We start from the raw sequence: 15,245 nt of genomic DNA, 5'->3' as shown, positions 1-15,245 counted from the left end.
AAGCAGAGAAAAGATGGGTTTGGATCCTCTCGAGCATCGCAACACGGTCGACCCGCTCGCGGAGCCAAACATGGAAATCGTAAACAACAGCGTGAACGAATCCTACCCCTCTTCGCCGAGGCATTCCGGCAGCCGAGAGAATTCCGCCGACCGCCCGAGAGGAGGGTCTCCAGATTCTTCTGGGTCTTTCGAATTCACCAACAAAGGCGGGGATTCCGACCGCGATTCTTCTCAAGGCGCGGATTCCTCCCAAGGCCAATCCAATCCAGGGTCGAAAAACTACAAAGAATACGTCGGGAGACATTTGACTTCGGAACTTTTATTCTCGGCGTCGATTGGGAATTTGAAAAGAATTAAACGGTGCTTAGAAAAAGCGGGGAAAAGCATCACGTCGGAACCGTACCAAGATTATGATTTAAGAGCACCTTTACACATCGCGTGCGCGGACGGATCGTTCGCGATCGTGGATTATTTAGTAAAGAATGGGGTGGCGATTAACGCCGTCGATCGATGGGGAGCGACGCCGTTGGAGTGCGCGGTGTTTGGGAACCACGGAGAAATTGTAAAGTACATAGAACAAAACGGGGGGAAGATTAAAGATAGATTGACGGGTACTTTAGTGAAGCTATCGGACAGTCACTTGTCTTCGGTCGCTGCGCCACAGTTGGCGAATTCGTCGAACATTTTCTTGCCGCAAGACGCCATGGCGTGGGAGATACCGGAGGAGGAAATCGTGGATAAGGAAAATATCGGGTCCGGGGCGTTTGGGATCGTCATGAAGTGTAAATGGAGAGGAACGCCGGTTGCGATTAAACAAATTCACAAGCATATGGCAGAGGACGAGATCGCGAGAGTTGAGTTCTCGTTGGAGTTGAAGGTCATGCGTCAGTTGCACCATCCAAACATCGTCCAATTTTTAGGCGTCATGATTTCGAGCGAAACGAGTCAAGTGTCCATCGTTTCCGAGTTCATGCAAGGAGGGAGTTTAGACCACTTATTTCGTTCCGGGAAGTTACTTTCTTTGTGCGAAGCGGCAAACATGGCGTTAGATTGTGCGAGAGGGATGGCGTACTTACACGGTCGCGTGCCGTTACCGGTGATTCATCGAGACTTGAAACCGGGAAATTTGATGTTGACGAGAACCGGACGTTTGAAAATAGGCGATTTCGGTTTGTCGAAAACTTTATCCGTGCGAAACAAGATTCCAAACTCGACGGTTTCTCAAGAACCGTTCGTTTTGACCGGCGAAACGGGCAGTTATCGATACATGGCGCCGGAGGTTTTCCGACACGAATTCTACGGCACCGCCGTGGATGTCTACGCCGCCTCCATGATTTTCTACCAACTCTTCTCCGGTCAACAACCGTTCTCGAACGTCAATCCCATCCACGCGGCGCGAGCAGTCGCTACCCAAGACACTCGTCCACCGTTGCATAACGGGTTAATGCCAAAAGAATTTATGACGTTGGTGAGAAACATGTGGAACCCGATCGATAAGAAAAGGCCGACGTTTTTCAACGTCATCTCTTACCTCGACCCGATCGTCGAGAAGTTGAGAGAGGAAGCCGATAATAAGAAGAATAACGCAGGGTGCGGGTGTGTCATATCTTAACCAAGGATCGATCGATTGAAGAAGTAAAGAAGAAGTAAAGAAGAAGTAAAGAAGAATAGCGAGAAAGTAGAGAGAGAATGAAAAATATGAAAGAAGAAGAAGCAAAAATCGCAAAATTCCATCATCAATTTTATTTAAACCCGAACGAATCACATTTATACTGCACAAATTATAGAGTAAAGTAACGGATCTGCTTTTTCTTCGCCGCGATAAGAAAGAAAATTATCTAAATACGAACGATATAATAATGGACGCATCAACGGACGAAGAAGAGTACGAGTACGACGCGGACGCCGTCGACACTTCCGACGATTACGAAATGTACGGGGAAGAAGATACCAGCATCGATGATCAAGAAGATATCTTAGGAGACGACTTGCTCTCCGAAGATGAGGACGAGGACGACGATTTTGAAGACGACGGCGAGGAGTTGGACGGCGATTTCGACGCCGCCGCAGAAGAGGCGGCGACGCAAGCGGCAGCCACGAAAGCGGCGTCTTTGAATTCAGCCGCCGCGGCATTTGTCCCCGGTGGTGGTGCTGGTGCAGCTGCTGCACCGCCGCCGCCGAGACCACCGCCGCAATTTCCAGGCCAAGGGGGAGGGCAACAACCTCCCTCGCAACAACAGGGCTTTGGAAATACGAGCGGTTTGCCGCAGCGGAATACTACCACCGCCGCTGCGCCCACAGCGGGTGCGGCTGGTGAGGGGGAACCAATCACGCCACCACAAGCGCAAGGCCTTGGCGGTGGCTTGTTAGCGCGCACGGTAGCGCGCGTGGCGCCTCAAAAGGAACCGATTGTTCCAGACGAAAAGCCAGACCCGAAGGATGAACAAGCCACGAGAGCGTACGAGCTTCAACAGCTTCGAATTAAACTGTTACGCTTGACATCGAGATTAGACCAATCGCCGAGAAATACGATTGTCTCGCAAGTGATTTATCGTTTAGAGCTCGCGGAAACGTTAAAATCTGGTAAAGGTACATCGCCATCGGGAGCGCAAAAGTCTCAAACGAATACGTTCGAGCGCGCTGTGGCGCTCGCCGAGCACTTTGAAAAGATAAACCCGAACGAGGAATTGGATTTTGACTGCACGATTTTAATGATTGGTAAGCAATGTGTCGGTAAATCTTCCGTGATCAAATCGTTGTTAGTTCCGGACGCGCAAGACGAGAAGACTTTGGAGGCTTTGGATGAAGAGACTACGAAAGTGAGAGTGATTGAAACGACGGTGTGCGGGATGAAGTTGAGATTGATTGATACACCTGGTTTGCGAACCTCTTCGGCGGATATTCAGTATAACTCAAGGATTATGGGTCAAGCGAAGAAGTATTGCAACAAGCATAAACCGGACATTACGTTATATTTCGATCGATTAGACATTCCGTTGCGATCGGAAACCGCGGATATCATGATTTTGAAACAAGTCACCAACACGTTCGGTCCTGGGGTTTGGTTCAACGCCATCGTGGTCTTGACGCACGCCGCTGGGGCTCCGCCAGATGGACCAAACGGCCAGCCGATGTCGTACGAGCTGTATGTGGCGCAAAGATCGCACGTCGTTCAACAGACTGTTCGTCACGCTTCCGGGGACGCGCGTTTGATGAACCCGGTTGCGTTGGCAGAAAACCATTCAGGTTGCAGAACGAACCGAACTGGAGATAAAGTGTTACCGAACGGTCAAGCTTGGAAGCCACAGCTTTTGCTGCTCTGCTTTGCGAGCAAAATTCTCGCGCAAGCAAATACGCTATTAAAGCTCGACGACGGAACGCAAATGCTGAAGAAACGTCAGCAACAACAACAGCAACAAGGTAAAGTTGCGCCATTACCGTTTCTCTTGAGTTCCTTAATTACGACTCGTAAACCAATACGGTTGGAAATGGGCGACGATGATTTCGAAGACTTGGAAGAATCCATCATTTCTGGAGAGCCGTCTCCGTACGATGAGCCGAATGCGGGGAAAGATTTCTACATGCCCAAGCAGTTGTGCGTCCCGGCCCCGGACCCGCAGTTCCCTCCTTCGTTTGATTCGGATACTGGTTCGCACCGATATCGTTATCTTGATACGAACCCACAAACGCTAGTTCGACCTATGGTTGACGCGCACTCGTACGAGCACGAGACGGGCGTGACTGGGTTTTCAGTCGATCGACAAGTGATCATTAAAGATTTCATCGGTGGCAAAGCGTCGGCGCAAATCAATAAAGACAAAAACGACTCGTCGTTTGCTTTCGAAGGCGAATTGTCGGTTCCACACGGTAAGAAAGCAATCACCACCGCTGGTGTCGACGTGCAGAACGTAGGTCAGCAAAGAGTGTACACATCTCGGGCGGAAACTCGTTGGAAGTGGCACAGGGTGGACAAAATCATCGGTGGATTGTCCATGTCATTCGTTGGAGGCCTGTTAGCATTTGGCACGAAGATTGAAAACCGATGGAAGGCCCGAGATGGAATGAAGGTCGTCGTCAGTACCGGAGCTGTAAGTTCCAAGGGTCCACAAGGAAAAGATGTCGCTTACGGTGGTAACTGCGAAGCCATCATTCGTCACTCTCAAGACGAAGGCGACGCGAACTCGTCCACCATTGGAGCCTCATTCATGAATTGGAGAGGTGACATCGCCTTGGGTTGCAACGCTATGAGCTCAATCACATTAGGGAAAGATACGCAATTGACTGGCAGATTTAATCTCAACTCGCGAGGCGCTGGTGCGGTTACCGTGCGTGCGACGTCGAACGACAAGTTACAAATCGCAGGTGTGGGTTTGATTCCGTTATTGTGCGCAGTCTGGGGTAGAATCTTCGGCGATTAAGGTTAATGATGGTGGAGCACACTGCATTGTTTTGATCATATATATAGGTGTTATTACATTTGGTTTTTGTTTGTTTTTCAACTAAACTAATACAGATTATTCGCTCTACTACATTTCTGTTGTGTCTCTTTCTTTTTTCTTCCCTCGTCGAGAACGTTAGCTGCGCCTTTCCAGTCGCCACTCCCTTCTCTCTCTCTCTCTCTCTCTCTCTCTCTCTCTCTCTCTCTCTCTCTCTCTCTCTCTCTTTCTAAGTGAATTTCTACTACTTTACCTCCTCGACCTCCACTTTTTACGCCGCAACAAAGTCATCATCCCTGAACGACGACAACGAGCTGGCTTCCAGAACTCCTGTTGGTGAGTACACGTCCACAAATCTCCCAAACTCATCCGTCAGTTCTTTCACCTTTTCGTTGTCGTTACTTCCTTGTCTCATCGGCACTGCAACTGACCCAATCGTGTTATTTTTGTCATAATCATCGCCACTCGAAACACAATCTGGGTCATTCCTTGCAACATAAATGTTTAAGCAATGTTCGATTAACCATCCGTGTATCTCTGATAAATTACTCTCGCTCACGTTTGATGCCACTTCCATTTCTCGAGTAACCGCCGGGAACAATCCAAGTTTTGCACGAGCCGCACCGATACAAGCAGTAGCGAGCACGCTCGGTAAAACAGCACCACAAATAGCAGGGTCAGCCAGGACACCTTTGTACATTTCAAGAGACATAGAGCTCAGTTTATCGACGTAATCAATGGTCCATTCTTCTTCTTCGTCGGTTTCTTTTTCTATTCTTTCAAACTCGTGCGTAGCTCCGTCGCAAATTTTTAAAATACTCTCGATGAAGTGCGAAGTCGTCACGCAACCCAACTTCCAACCTAATTCGCTCAATAACGCACTTTCCATCCTCAAGACGGTATCTTGACAATATTGTGGCGCGAACATATTTCGCAAAGCTGTCGTACTCAAAACGACATCCTCAATTTCTTCGTATTTGACAGCTATGTGCAAACAGCACATCGCTATGAGCGAAAGCGTAGACTTAGGGATGTCCATGTTTGACAACACTCGATCGACGTACACCATGCACACATCTGCTGTAACTGCGTTGTAGTTTGCCATAGCGCAGCACTGCAAGATATAAGAGATGATAGGTTCTCGTTGACCTCGAAGGACGTGTTTCGCCGTCGCGGCGTTCAACACAAAGTGCTCCTTCGTTTGCTCCTTCCTCAGTTGATCTCGCAACATGTCTTCGTGAAGTTCTATATCGTGCAACGGAATCTTCCTCTCGTCCGTGTCGTGGAAAGAGAGCAATTGCGAGATCGTGCAGCCTCTGAAACTTTCTCCTGCTTTAGCGTCGTTGTCGTTGTTGTTGTTGTTGTTGTCGTTTTTTCTTTTTGTCGTTGTTGCTTTTGTGTTTTTTTGTTCCTGAAGGGTCGTGAGCGAGCTTTTTAAATCTTCGACAGCGAGGAGCGAGTCGTCGTCGTCTTCATCATCATCATCTTCTTCGTCGTTGCAGTCCATGCGTTCACACTCTTCATCGTAATCGCACATGGATGAACTTCGAGAGATTTTCTCCATTCGAATCTGCGACTCGACGCGGGAGATGTGCGTTCGCGTGACCACTTCCTGCTCCTTTCGTTTTAGCGGGAAGAAGTCCTCGTTCGTCCTATTACTGTTGAACCACCATTTCTCGTCTTCCGCGCTTCTTTCTCCGCTCTCGTTCCTCTCATAAATAGCGTTTACCGCAAAATTTTCCATCGTTTCTGAATACAAAACTATCTCACGCACACATTAAAGTATACAGTAAGGATAGGTGAATGTCGCGAGACCGCGAACTTCGTTATGGCGTCCGCGGAAAATCTCTATTCAAATATCCAACTCTGAAAAGCTTGATATTTCGACGCGTCTGCTTTTTTTCGCTTTTTTTTCAATTTTCAAATAGAAGTTTAAAGAAGTTTCACGGCTGTGTGCAACACACAGCCACTCGTTCGTTTTCAAAAATACGATCACACTACTTCGTGGGGACGAAGTGAAAATAAACTTTTAAACTATCCATCCTTTAGAAAAGTGTTTGTATAAAATATGGACTCTATTACAGTATTGTTATTATATTATATAATGCTAATGTTCTGCTAATTGGACAATTTATATGGTTTCAGGATAGTATTACTTTGTTTTACTATCTTTTCTCCAGCAACGACGCGGGAACAGGCGACCACGATAGATATACGTGTATTATTAAATGCCCTCGCTCGCGTGTTGCTTCTTCGTCTTATTTCTCCAGTTCTTTTTCTCTTGTTGATCTTATTACTCGTTTATTAATTCGTTTTATTTTTATTTTTCTTCTTCTTCTTCTATGCCTTCTTCGGTTACGCAGAGCCCGGAGAGATTCAAATACGACGTCGAGGACGGTTCTTCTCCACCCGGGATCCAACAACAGATGTTATTTTTGTGGCAAATAGCTTCCGCTCCTGAATACCCAACCAATTCAAAGAACTCTTCCGTTTGTTTTCCTTTATATAAATCCATATCCGCGCACGAGTAATTCACAATGGCTTTACCAACTTCTTTCTCTTCACCTGTTTCTTTATCTCTGTAGTTAATCGTGACGCAATCGTCGACGTCAAAGTCGCCTCCGCAAGATATGATACCGGCAGCGAACAACGAGCTATCTTTTTCAATCGCTTGCATGGCAATTTTCGTCACAAACACGTGGCCCATCACCGGTTGCAACAGAATCCAACGCTTCCGGCCTTTCAACGGTTTCGGCATCGCCAAAAAGAGCGTCCCGATACTTGCGCCTTGGACAACCGATTGAACTTTATTCATGTTGTTCGAGTTCATGATGACGGTGTTCACGCCAGCAGAGGTTGCGTATCTAGCCGCGAGAAGCTTGGTAGCCATTCCACCGGTTCCCAGAGCCGAACCAGCACCATCCGTGGTCACCTCGAGGTCTTCAACGTTTTCTACCACGCTGATTAATTTCGCGTCCGGATTTTTGTACGGATTGGCGGTGTATAAGCCGTCCACGTCCGTGAGTAGAAAAAGGTAGTCAGCGTTGACTAAAGCCGCGACGTGCGCGCTCAACGTATCATTGTCTCCAAATTTGACGTCTTGAACGGCTACGGTATCGTTTTCGTTCACAATTGGGATTATGTGTCTCTCTAAAAGAGCGCCGAACGTGCTCTTGGCGTTCTCGTATTGCTTTCGATCGAGCATGTTGTCTAAACTTACCAACACTTGCGCAATCTTCAAGTCCAACGTCGTAAAGAAGTCTTCATACATGCGCATGAGATGCACTTGTCCAACCGCAGCGAACGCTTGCTTTCCAGCCAAATCTTTCGGTTTCGGCGAATTTAGAATCTTGCAGCCGACACCGACAGATCCTGATGTCACGACCACGACTCTCATCCCGCGTTTACTGAGATCCGCGCACGTTTCCGCGAGAAATCCGAGCATGGATAAATGCAAGCAATCACCGCGAAGCAAAGAGGACGTCCCGACTTTCAAGACAACCGTCGGTTGATCGCCAACTTGAGGCGAGTTTGGGCGCATAGAGTGCAAAAACTTCGTTTCGTCGTCGTGAGACAAACGCTTCGGTTTTTGCTCCAGAATTTCATCCGCCGTGATGGTGCCGTTCTTCATCTTCTTCTTTAACTTCTTCTTCTTCTATTATTATATATTATTATTATTGTCGATCGTGTTATATATAACTCAATTTTCTCGTCGTCGTTTCTCGTTTATTAGTATCAGATGAGATGAATACACACACACACACACACACTCTCTTAGTATTGTAAGCGCTGCAGTGAAGTGCTTCTTTTTCTTTGGCGATTCGATCGATTTTCCCCACTTTTTCTTCTTCTCTCTGACGTGGAAATTGAAAAAGATATTTTCGTTTTGTTCAAAAAGAGATTCTCTTCTTTTTGCACTTTTCGACAAAAAAAGTAAAAAAGTGAAAAAACAGAAAAAAATTTCGTCTTCCACCCCGTCAGTCCACGTGTATTCATCATCATTCTTTTTCTTTTTCTCTGCGTCAGAGATTTTAAACACCAAACACCACCAAAGAAAAGGATAGAACGAAAAGGCGCGCGCGCATATTACTGCAACAACACACGAACACCGAAAATGTCTCTCATCGCTTCGTCTCATCGTGCCTTCGTGCACACGCTCTCCGCGAAACACAACATCGTCGCAAAAGGAAAAGGAAAAGGAGGAAGAATAAGAAGAGAACACCACTCATTCTTTTTGTCGAAGGAGTCGAAACGTCGTCGTTTGAAAGCAGCGAGAGATGATAATACGACGCGCGCGACTTCCGCGTCGTCCTCGAATGATTTCACGACGACACATAATCATCATCAACGACAAGAGCCACTGAGCATGAAAGCGACGAGCGGTAAAAAGAAATACCCCGTGGCGACGCACTCGATTCAGACGATTCAGACGACGGCGAGCGCGTTCACACAACAGGAACAAAAACAGGATAAGAAGATGATAAAAAAAACAACAACACGACTAAAAAAATCAATAGTAACGAATACGAATAAACAAAAGTGGTGGGAGAAATACCAATCGACTTCTTCTCATCCAAGAAACTTGATACTCGTAAAGAACATCGACGAGTTTCTCAGCTATTTATACGCGTCCGCGACGATGATTCATCGCGACATCGATAACCACTCAAATTCCATCGACGAAGGCGTCGAGGACGAGGAGAAGAGCAACGACATCGAACAAATACTCGAACGTAAATCGCCGCTCGTTGTTGTTAAGTACTTCCGGGAAGATTGCCCGGCGTGCAGAAGCGTCCATCCAAAGTTCGCTAAAATAGCTGAGCGTGAATTTTCGAACGTTTTGTTCCTGAAAGTCAATTTGTCGGAGTTTGACGACAGCTTCGCGGAGGACATGAACATCGTCTCGGTTCCTCACGTGCAAGTATACAACGGCGCAGAGGGCTTAGTCAGTGAATTTTCGTTGAACCTGATGCCTAAATCTCTGCGAAACTTTAGAAATATCCTCGATGCGTACACATCGTGCGCGGATAATCTTCCAAAGAGAGAGATCCAAGGGCCGGCTTCTTTTGTTTCCGCAACCGGTTGGCCGGGATATTATCGCGGCCAGATGAAATACTTAGTCGAGTGTAAGAGAAACTTTTGGAGGTTTCGCAGGGCAGAAGAGGATGAAGAAGAGTAACCGCCAGAGGGTTCATAGTAACTACTACGTAGAGATTGTATTCTTTTGTAACAATAACAACAATAACAACAACAACAACAACAACAACAACAACTTTTACTTTTTAGAACTGCTTTCCGGAAAGGCACCCCCAAAACCTTTGTCTTTTCACAAAAAAACAGAACAAAAAAGGTGGTGGTCTCCTCGTTCTCCACAAAAATCATCTACGTATTGAAGAGAGAGAGAGATGTCGTCGTCAAACAACACGCAAGACGCGACGGCATCGCCATCGTACTCAAATTCTTCGATGGTGACGGTCGAGTACGACTATCTCGCCGTCCTATACGCTCTTCTCGCTTCGGTTGCTTTCGTGCAACTGATTCGAATCCAAAAAAGGAACTCGATTGTTTGGACGACGCAAAAATCGTTCGTCGTTTTAAACTTTTTCGTCATGTCCGTTCGAGCCGTGGTGTTTGCTATTCGCGAGAGGCTGGACGAGATTGAACCGAGAGTGTTCGCTTCCATCTTACTCGATTTACCCGGGTTGATATTCTTCACCACATGTGCGTTCTCTTCTTCTTCTTCTTCTTCTTCTTCTTCTTCTTCTTCTTCTTTGAAAAATCTTTCTTTCTCTCGCGAGTAAAAACTAACTACTTTAAAACTACTCTTCTTACTCGTCGCAAACACGGCGCGTTCTGATAATCATTATCATCACATTCCACAGATTCGCTCCTCATATTGTTTTGGGCGGAGATCTACGAGCAAGCGAGGTCGATATCTCCTCAAACGAGAAACCTAAGGTTCAAATTTTTCGTCTTGAACGCTTTCGTGTACGTCGCCCAAGCGGTGTGTTGGATAGGAGAAGCAAAGAGTAGCGGTTCGAGCAGCGCAAAGACAAGGAGCGTACAAAACGGGTGGATCTTGGCTGCGGCGGTGATTCGATTGTCCGCCTTCTTAGCGGCATCGATTGGGTTTGCCACCTACGGAGGACTTTTGTTCTTCATGCTGAGAAAGTTTCCAAACGACGCGGTGGGAAAATCTCGAAAGCTTTTTGAAGTCGGAATCGTCACGGCTTCGTGTACCGCGTGTTTTACGTTCCGAGCGATGTGTATTTTAGTCGCCGCAATAGCACCACAAAAGTTCCCTCTGGACGTAGTTACCGGTGTGAAGTTGAACGCCATATATTACATCGTCTCGGAAATCGCGCCGTCGGCCATGGTTCTCTTCGCTTTGAGGAAGTTACCGCCGAAACGAAGAAACAATCAAAGAAGAGAAGGAAGAACGGATTTAGACGACGTCAGCGACGAAGAAGTCGACGACGATGACGACGATGACGACGAGGAAGAAGAGGAAGAGGAAGAGGAAGAGGAAGAAGCAGAAGAGAAAGAGAACGAAGTTGACGAAGAAGAGGCGCTGTTGCAGAGAGGTAATAGCTCATGAGAAGAGAAAAGAAAGAGAGAGCGCTGTACATTATAATATAAAAGAGAGAGAGAGAGAGAGAGGAGAGAAACTTATTCTTGTTATAAATTTGATTTTTGTAAAACAAACACAACAAAAACTTCGCTCACTGACGGGCGGCGTTCATTTTATCGCGATAGGGATACACTCACATCAGGCATATAATGGGCCTCGCTTTGAACGAACAGACTATTCTGCGAAGCGTGCATAACGTCTCTTCGTCCGAAGCGGTTGCCGTTTGCGACTTGAAAGGTAAATCGTTGACGGCCATCGCTTTATCGACGAACGCCGCCGTCCAGTTTCCAAATCTGTTGCGCTTAGACTTGAGCGATAACGCGATTAATAACATTGAAAATCTGAAACATTTGAAACAATTGAAGTGGTTAAACCTTTCGAATAATCGGTTAGAATCGAACGGTTTGGAACCTTTGAGCAGATGCTGCGAAACTATTCGCGTGTTGAATGTCTCTGGAAACCGATTGAGCAGTTTTGAAGGCGTGTTGGACGCGCCTTTGACGAGAAGTTTGTTAGCGCTGATTGCCTCGGACAACGCGCTCACGGAGGAGTGCCTGAACGCGGTGAAAAATTGTAGAGAGTTGAACTCGTTGATCGTATCGAACAACTCCATTGAGAGTCTCAAACACGAGCTTCTTCCGCTTCGCAAGCTTGGAAAATTTTCGGCGTCGAACAGCGGTATGCAAAACATAGGTAATGACAGCTTCTCTCAAAACACAGATTTACGAGAACTTCGATTAGCGAAGAACAAGCTCACGGGTCTGCCGTCGGGATTGGGTAAAAATATCAATTTACGCGTGCTCGATTGCTCTCACAATCAAATAAAAACCTTTGCCGAAGTGCAAGTGTTGGCGAAACTTCCAAAATTGACGCATTTGAGTTTGCGAGGCAATCCGATTGCCATTCTCGATGGCAAAGCGTACGTAGATAATATCAAGGCAATGTGTCCTCGACTGCGAACTTTAGACGGGCATCCTTTGGACAAGAGCCATCCAGCGTTGCAAGGTGATGATGATGATGACGACGATGATGATAATGATGAAAAGAACACTAAAAACAAGACAAAGCCGACGTTTGGATTAAAGCGAACGACTGGCGACGACGACGACGACGACGACGACGACGACGACGAGGCAGCAAAAGAAGAAGCGCGTCCGTCGAGTAAGAAAAGAAGGGGCAAACGAGGCAAAAAGAAAAAAGAAGAGAATAAAAACGAGAAAAGCTTTCTCGAAACAGTAGTGAATGGTGAAGATATCGACGGCGGTGGTAACAAGCACGATAGCGACGAAGATGGCGAGGAAGACGACAACGACAAGAACGCATGGACAGGTGAAGACGGTGACCTGAATAGCAATAAAAAGAAAATAATAGTTTTAGGAAAGGAGCTGGAAAAGCAAAAACCGTTGAGCGATAAAGAGTTTGACGAAAAGCTGGAAAAAGATCGATTAAAGCAAGCTGGCGTGGTAAAAGTCGAGGAAGTGAAAGTGCACAGACACAAAAACAAAATCTTTGGATCAGAGGTATTTAAGAAGCTCGGCAACGAGGAAAAGAAAAGCGCATGGGACGACGACGACGACGACGACGGCGAAAAGGTGGATGATGATAAATGCAATGACGACGGCGGCAGGGAAAGAGATGCTCGTGGCAGTAACGGCGACGCAAAAGTTGCGAAAGCGGAGAAGCACGCGGCGAAGAGGAAGAAATCGACAAAAGACATGACCGAGGAGGAGAGGAAAGCATATAGAAAGCTGCAAAGAAAACGCGGTTATTAGAACGTGTAGTATTACTTAGTGAAGCGTATAAATTTGCACTGTTCACGCTAAAAGTTTAACGCCCGAAAATGAGCTCCTAACAATCCGTTCCCGTTCCAAGTCCGCGGCGCGATGTTCAAAATTTCATCCACTCCCGCACGGTTGACAAGAACGCGGTGACTTTTTCCTAAGTTGTCTTGAATGAGCAAAGCCGCATCGGCGATCGAAAATGCTCCACCAAAATCTAAAATTCGATCGTGTACCATTAATCCGTCTAGATCTGCGGGCGACCCTGGCGCTAATATATCCACCACCGCGAACGCTTTTCGATTTGTTGATGTAGTTTTAGGTGTTGTTGACTCCGTTGGTATCTTCACCTTCTCGTTATTCTCTGTTTGCGTTTTAACTATTGTATCTGTTCCTCCTCCTCCTCCTCCTACAGCGGAAGGAGAAGCAGAAGAAGAGAGTAACTGTTGCACTTCTTTCTCGATCGCATTCGTCAACTGCAAGTGGTCGTTCTTCAACGAGTTATATCTCTGTCTGTCCGCTCGTACGGAGTACAAATCCACGTCTCCTCCACCAATTGGAAAGCCTTCGTTGTCCACTAAAGAACCTTTTAAACCTGGCATGTTTGGTCCGTTTAGTCTCTGAGAAATCGACGCCATCTCCGCTTCGAGCTCTTCTCGCTGCTTATACAATCGCTCGACTTTCTCCTTGTTCTTTTTTATCACATCTTCCCCCATCATGGATGTTATTCGTATTAGAGTAGTATTCTCTATTTTTATACGTACGAGGTGTTTGTTTTGTTTTGAGGTGAACAGACAGAGAAAAAACTCATACGAGAGAGAATAGATTTTTGCCTCACTCTTCCTCTTTCTTTCTCCTTCGGCACCAACCACCACAAATAAGACAGAGATGGCTGCTCCGAAATTCGGGAAAGTTGCCGTGCACAATTTCCCTCTCTCGTATTATTACAAAGTAGCCACGGCCTCGTTCGTGTGTGGCGCCGCCGTGGAAGCGTTCATGATACACACGTGCGTTCGAATGAAAATTAAAAAATCCCCTAATCTACTAATAATACTGACTTTCCTCTCTCTCTTTCTTTCTTTCTTTCTTTTCTCCTCTCTCTCTCTCTCTCTCTCTCTCTCTCTCTCTCTCTCTCGATAAACACAGCGGATTCTACGAGAAAGTTACGCAAATAGAAGCGAACAGACGGGCTGATTTTTCAACCGAAGTTTCGAAACGATGACGACTGAAAAACGACTGAATTTGGACCCGGAAAAAGCTGCGTGCTGTTGTAATTAAAAAGTGTTCGTGTACGATTATATCTAGTAAAGGAGAATTATGTGGATAGAAATCAGTCGAAGTAGTCTAAGCGAATGCCGCCAGTTTTTCGTTTCTTCGTTTCTAACGCAGAGGAGAGTTGGGATGAGAGCACTTCCACGTTCGCCTCTTGCTCTTTGCGCTTTTGTCCTCTCGGGTGCACAGTTTTCATTCCAACTCTTCCTCCTTTCCCTCTTCGAAAGGCTACATCTGCCGCTAAGGAAGAAGAAGCCAACTCTTCGTCCATTCTGTTCTGATCTGCGTCGTCGTTACCGACACTTTTATCGTTCTCGTTTGTGGTATTTTTTTCTCGACCTAACGAAGAGACGAAGTCATCTATGAGCGTCGGCCATTGTTGCTTCCCGTACCAGTCCTGCATGCATCCGTTGTTTTTTCTGTACGACCGAGCAAAGTCTAGCGTTCTTAAAAATGTATTCTCATCGACGATAGGAGAAACAGAAGAAGTAGGAGACGACGACGATGACGCACGCTCTGTGCAAAATTTACAGAATGTACGGTTCATCCACCGCGGTAAAAGCATCCCTTTGGCTAAAACGGACGATGGCGTGTTCGTGGTCGTCGCGGTCGTCGTCCTCGGTGGAGCGCCTCCTTCTTCTATAGATAACGACGACGAAGACTTTCTCAGCTGTTGTTTCTTCGTCGACGACAGGAGAAACGACCACAGTTCACACGCCTCGTGCACTGAAATCGTCGCGTTTGTTCCCTCTGTTTTCCCTTTCAAACACGCCAGAAAACAAAAGTGATAAAACTTCGCACAGTCTTCCTCATCCTCTTCTCGTCGTTGAAGAAATATCTCCCGTAACACGTCGATGATGGTTCTTGTTGTTCCATCATCAACGCTCTTTAAACTATTGCTACTTTTGTCGCTGTTTATGCTACTGCTGCTGCTGTTATTCAATCGGAGACGAGCGACGTCATCCCTGGTTATCTTCGAGGTTCTGAAGTTTTCGAAAACATCGCGCACGTGCTCTTCTCTCTCTATTTTTACCTCTTCTTTTTTACCTCCGCTCTTCATTTTGCTCTTGATTTCTGATGCGATGTTGTTGGTATATAAAAAGCAAAAGACTCTAGGTGTGTTTTGTC

At 46.4% G+C, this 15,245-nt stretch overlaps 10 protein-coding genes across 10 annotated transcripts; 6 read left to right on the top strand and 4 right to left on the bottom strand.

Annotated features, from left to right (window-relative positions):
- Positions 1–13: 13 nt before the first annotated feature.
- Positions 14–1,612, top strand: Bathy08g00250 (predicted protein; the record flags this gene model as incomplete). The annotated part of the gene is made up of 1 exon (XM_007511282.1): positions 14–1,612. The coding sequence occupies one exon, from the start codon at positions 14–16 to the stop codon at positions 1,610–1,612; it is 1,599 nt and encodes a 532-aa protein (XP_007511344.1).
- Positions 1,613–1,859: 247 nt separating this feature from the next.
- Bathy08g00240 (predicted protein) lies at positions 1,860–4,418 on the top strand (the record flags this gene model as incomplete). The annotated part of the gene is made up of 1 exon (XM_007511744.1): positions 1,860–4,418. One exon carries the CDS (start codon positions 1,860–1,862, stop codon positions 4,416–4,418), a length of 2,559 nt encoding a protein of 852 aa, XP_007511806.1.
- A 289-nt stretch (positions 4,419–4,707) lies between these two features.
- Positions 4,708–6,180, bottom strand: Bathy08g00230 (predicted protein; the record flags this gene model as incomplete). The annotated part of the gene is made up of 1 exon (XM_007511283.1): positions 4,708–6,180. The coding sequence occupies one exon, from the start codon at positions 6,178–6,180 to the stop codon at positions 4,708–4,710; it is 1,473 nt and encodes a 490-aa protein (XP_007511345.1).
- Positions 6,181–6,756: 576 nt separating this feature from the next.
- Bathy08g00220 (glutamate 5-kinase) lies at positions 6,757–8,067 on the bottom strand (the record flags this gene model as incomplete). The annotated part of the gene is made up of 1 exon (XM_007511429.1): positions 6,757–8,067. The coding sequence occupies one exon, from the start codon at positions 8,065–8,067 to the stop codon at positions 6,757–6,759; it is 1,311 nt and encodes a 436-aa protein (XP_007511491.1).
- Positions 8,068–8,550: 483 nt separating this feature from the next.
- On the top strand, positions 8,551–9,615 carry Bathy08g00210 (predicted protein; the record flags this gene model as incomplete). Its single annotated transcript, XM_007511637.1, has 1 exon — positions 8,551–9,615. One exon carries the CDS (start codon positions 8,551–8,553, stop codon positions 9,613–9,615), a length of 1,065 nt encoding a protein of 354 aa, XP_007511699.1.
- Positions 9,616–9,901: 286 nt separating this feature from the next.
- On the top strand, positions 9,902–11,034 carry Bathy08g00200 (predicted protein; the record flags this gene model as incomplete). Its single annotated transcript, XM_007511747.1, has 2 exons — positions 9,902–10,157; positions 10,319–11,034. 2 exons carry the CDS (start codon positions 9,902–9,904, stop codon positions 11,032–11,034), a joined length of 972 nt encoding a protein of 323 aa, XP_007511809.1.
- Positions 11,035–11,216: 182 nt separating this feature from the next.
- Positions 11,217–12,718, top strand: Bathy08g00190 (predicted protein; the record flags this gene model as incomplete). The annotated part of the gene is made up of 2 exons (XM_007511601.1): positions 11,217–12,659; positions 12,695–12,718. The coding sequence occupies 2 exons, from the start codon at positions 11,217–11,219 to the stop codon at positions 12,716–12,718; spliced, it is 1,467 nt and encodes a 488-aa protein (XP_007511663.1).
- A 168-nt stretch (positions 12,719–12,886) lies between these two features.
- Bathy08g00180 (26S proteasome non-ATPase regulatory subunit 9) lies at positions 12,887–13,561 on the bottom strand (the record flags this gene model as incomplete). The annotated part of the gene is made up of 1 exon (XM_007511461.1): positions 12,887–13,561. The coding sequence occupies one exon, from the start codon at positions 13,559–13,561 to the stop codon at positions 12,887–12,889; it is 675 nt and encodes a 224-aa protein (XP_007511523.1).
- A 172-nt stretch (positions 13,562–13,733) lies between these two features.
- Positions 13,734–13,985, top strand: Bathy08g00170 (unknown protein; the record flags this gene model as incomplete). The annotated part of the gene is made up of 1 exon (XM_007511580.1): positions 13,734–13,985. The coding sequence occupies one exon, from the start codon at positions 13,734–13,736 to the stop codon at positions 13,983–13,985; it is 252 nt and encodes an 83-aa protein (XP_007511642.1).
- A 190-nt stretch (positions 13,986–14,175) lies between these two features.
- Bathy08g00160 (unknown protein) lies at positions 14,176–15,177 on the bottom strand (the record flags this gene model as incomplete). The annotated part of the gene is made up of 1 exon (XM_007511591.1): positions 14,176–15,177. The coding sequence occupies one exon, from the start codon at positions 15,175–15,177 to the stop codon at positions 14,176–14,178; it is 1,002 nt and encodes a 333-aa protein (XP_007511653.1).
- Between the last annotated feature and the right edge of the window lie 68 nt (positions 15,178–15,245).

Source organism: Bathycoccus prasinos, assembly GCF_002220235.1.
Source record: "Bathycoccus prasinos genomic : Chromosome_8".
NCBI classification, from domain to species: Eukaryota; Viridiplantae; Chlorophyta; class Mamiellophyceae; order Mamiellales; family Bathycoccaceae; genus Bathycoccus; species Bathycoccus prasinos.
The sequence above is the reverse complement of the archived record's forward strand: the minus strand, read 5'-3'. Positions and strand labels throughout refer to the sequence as shown.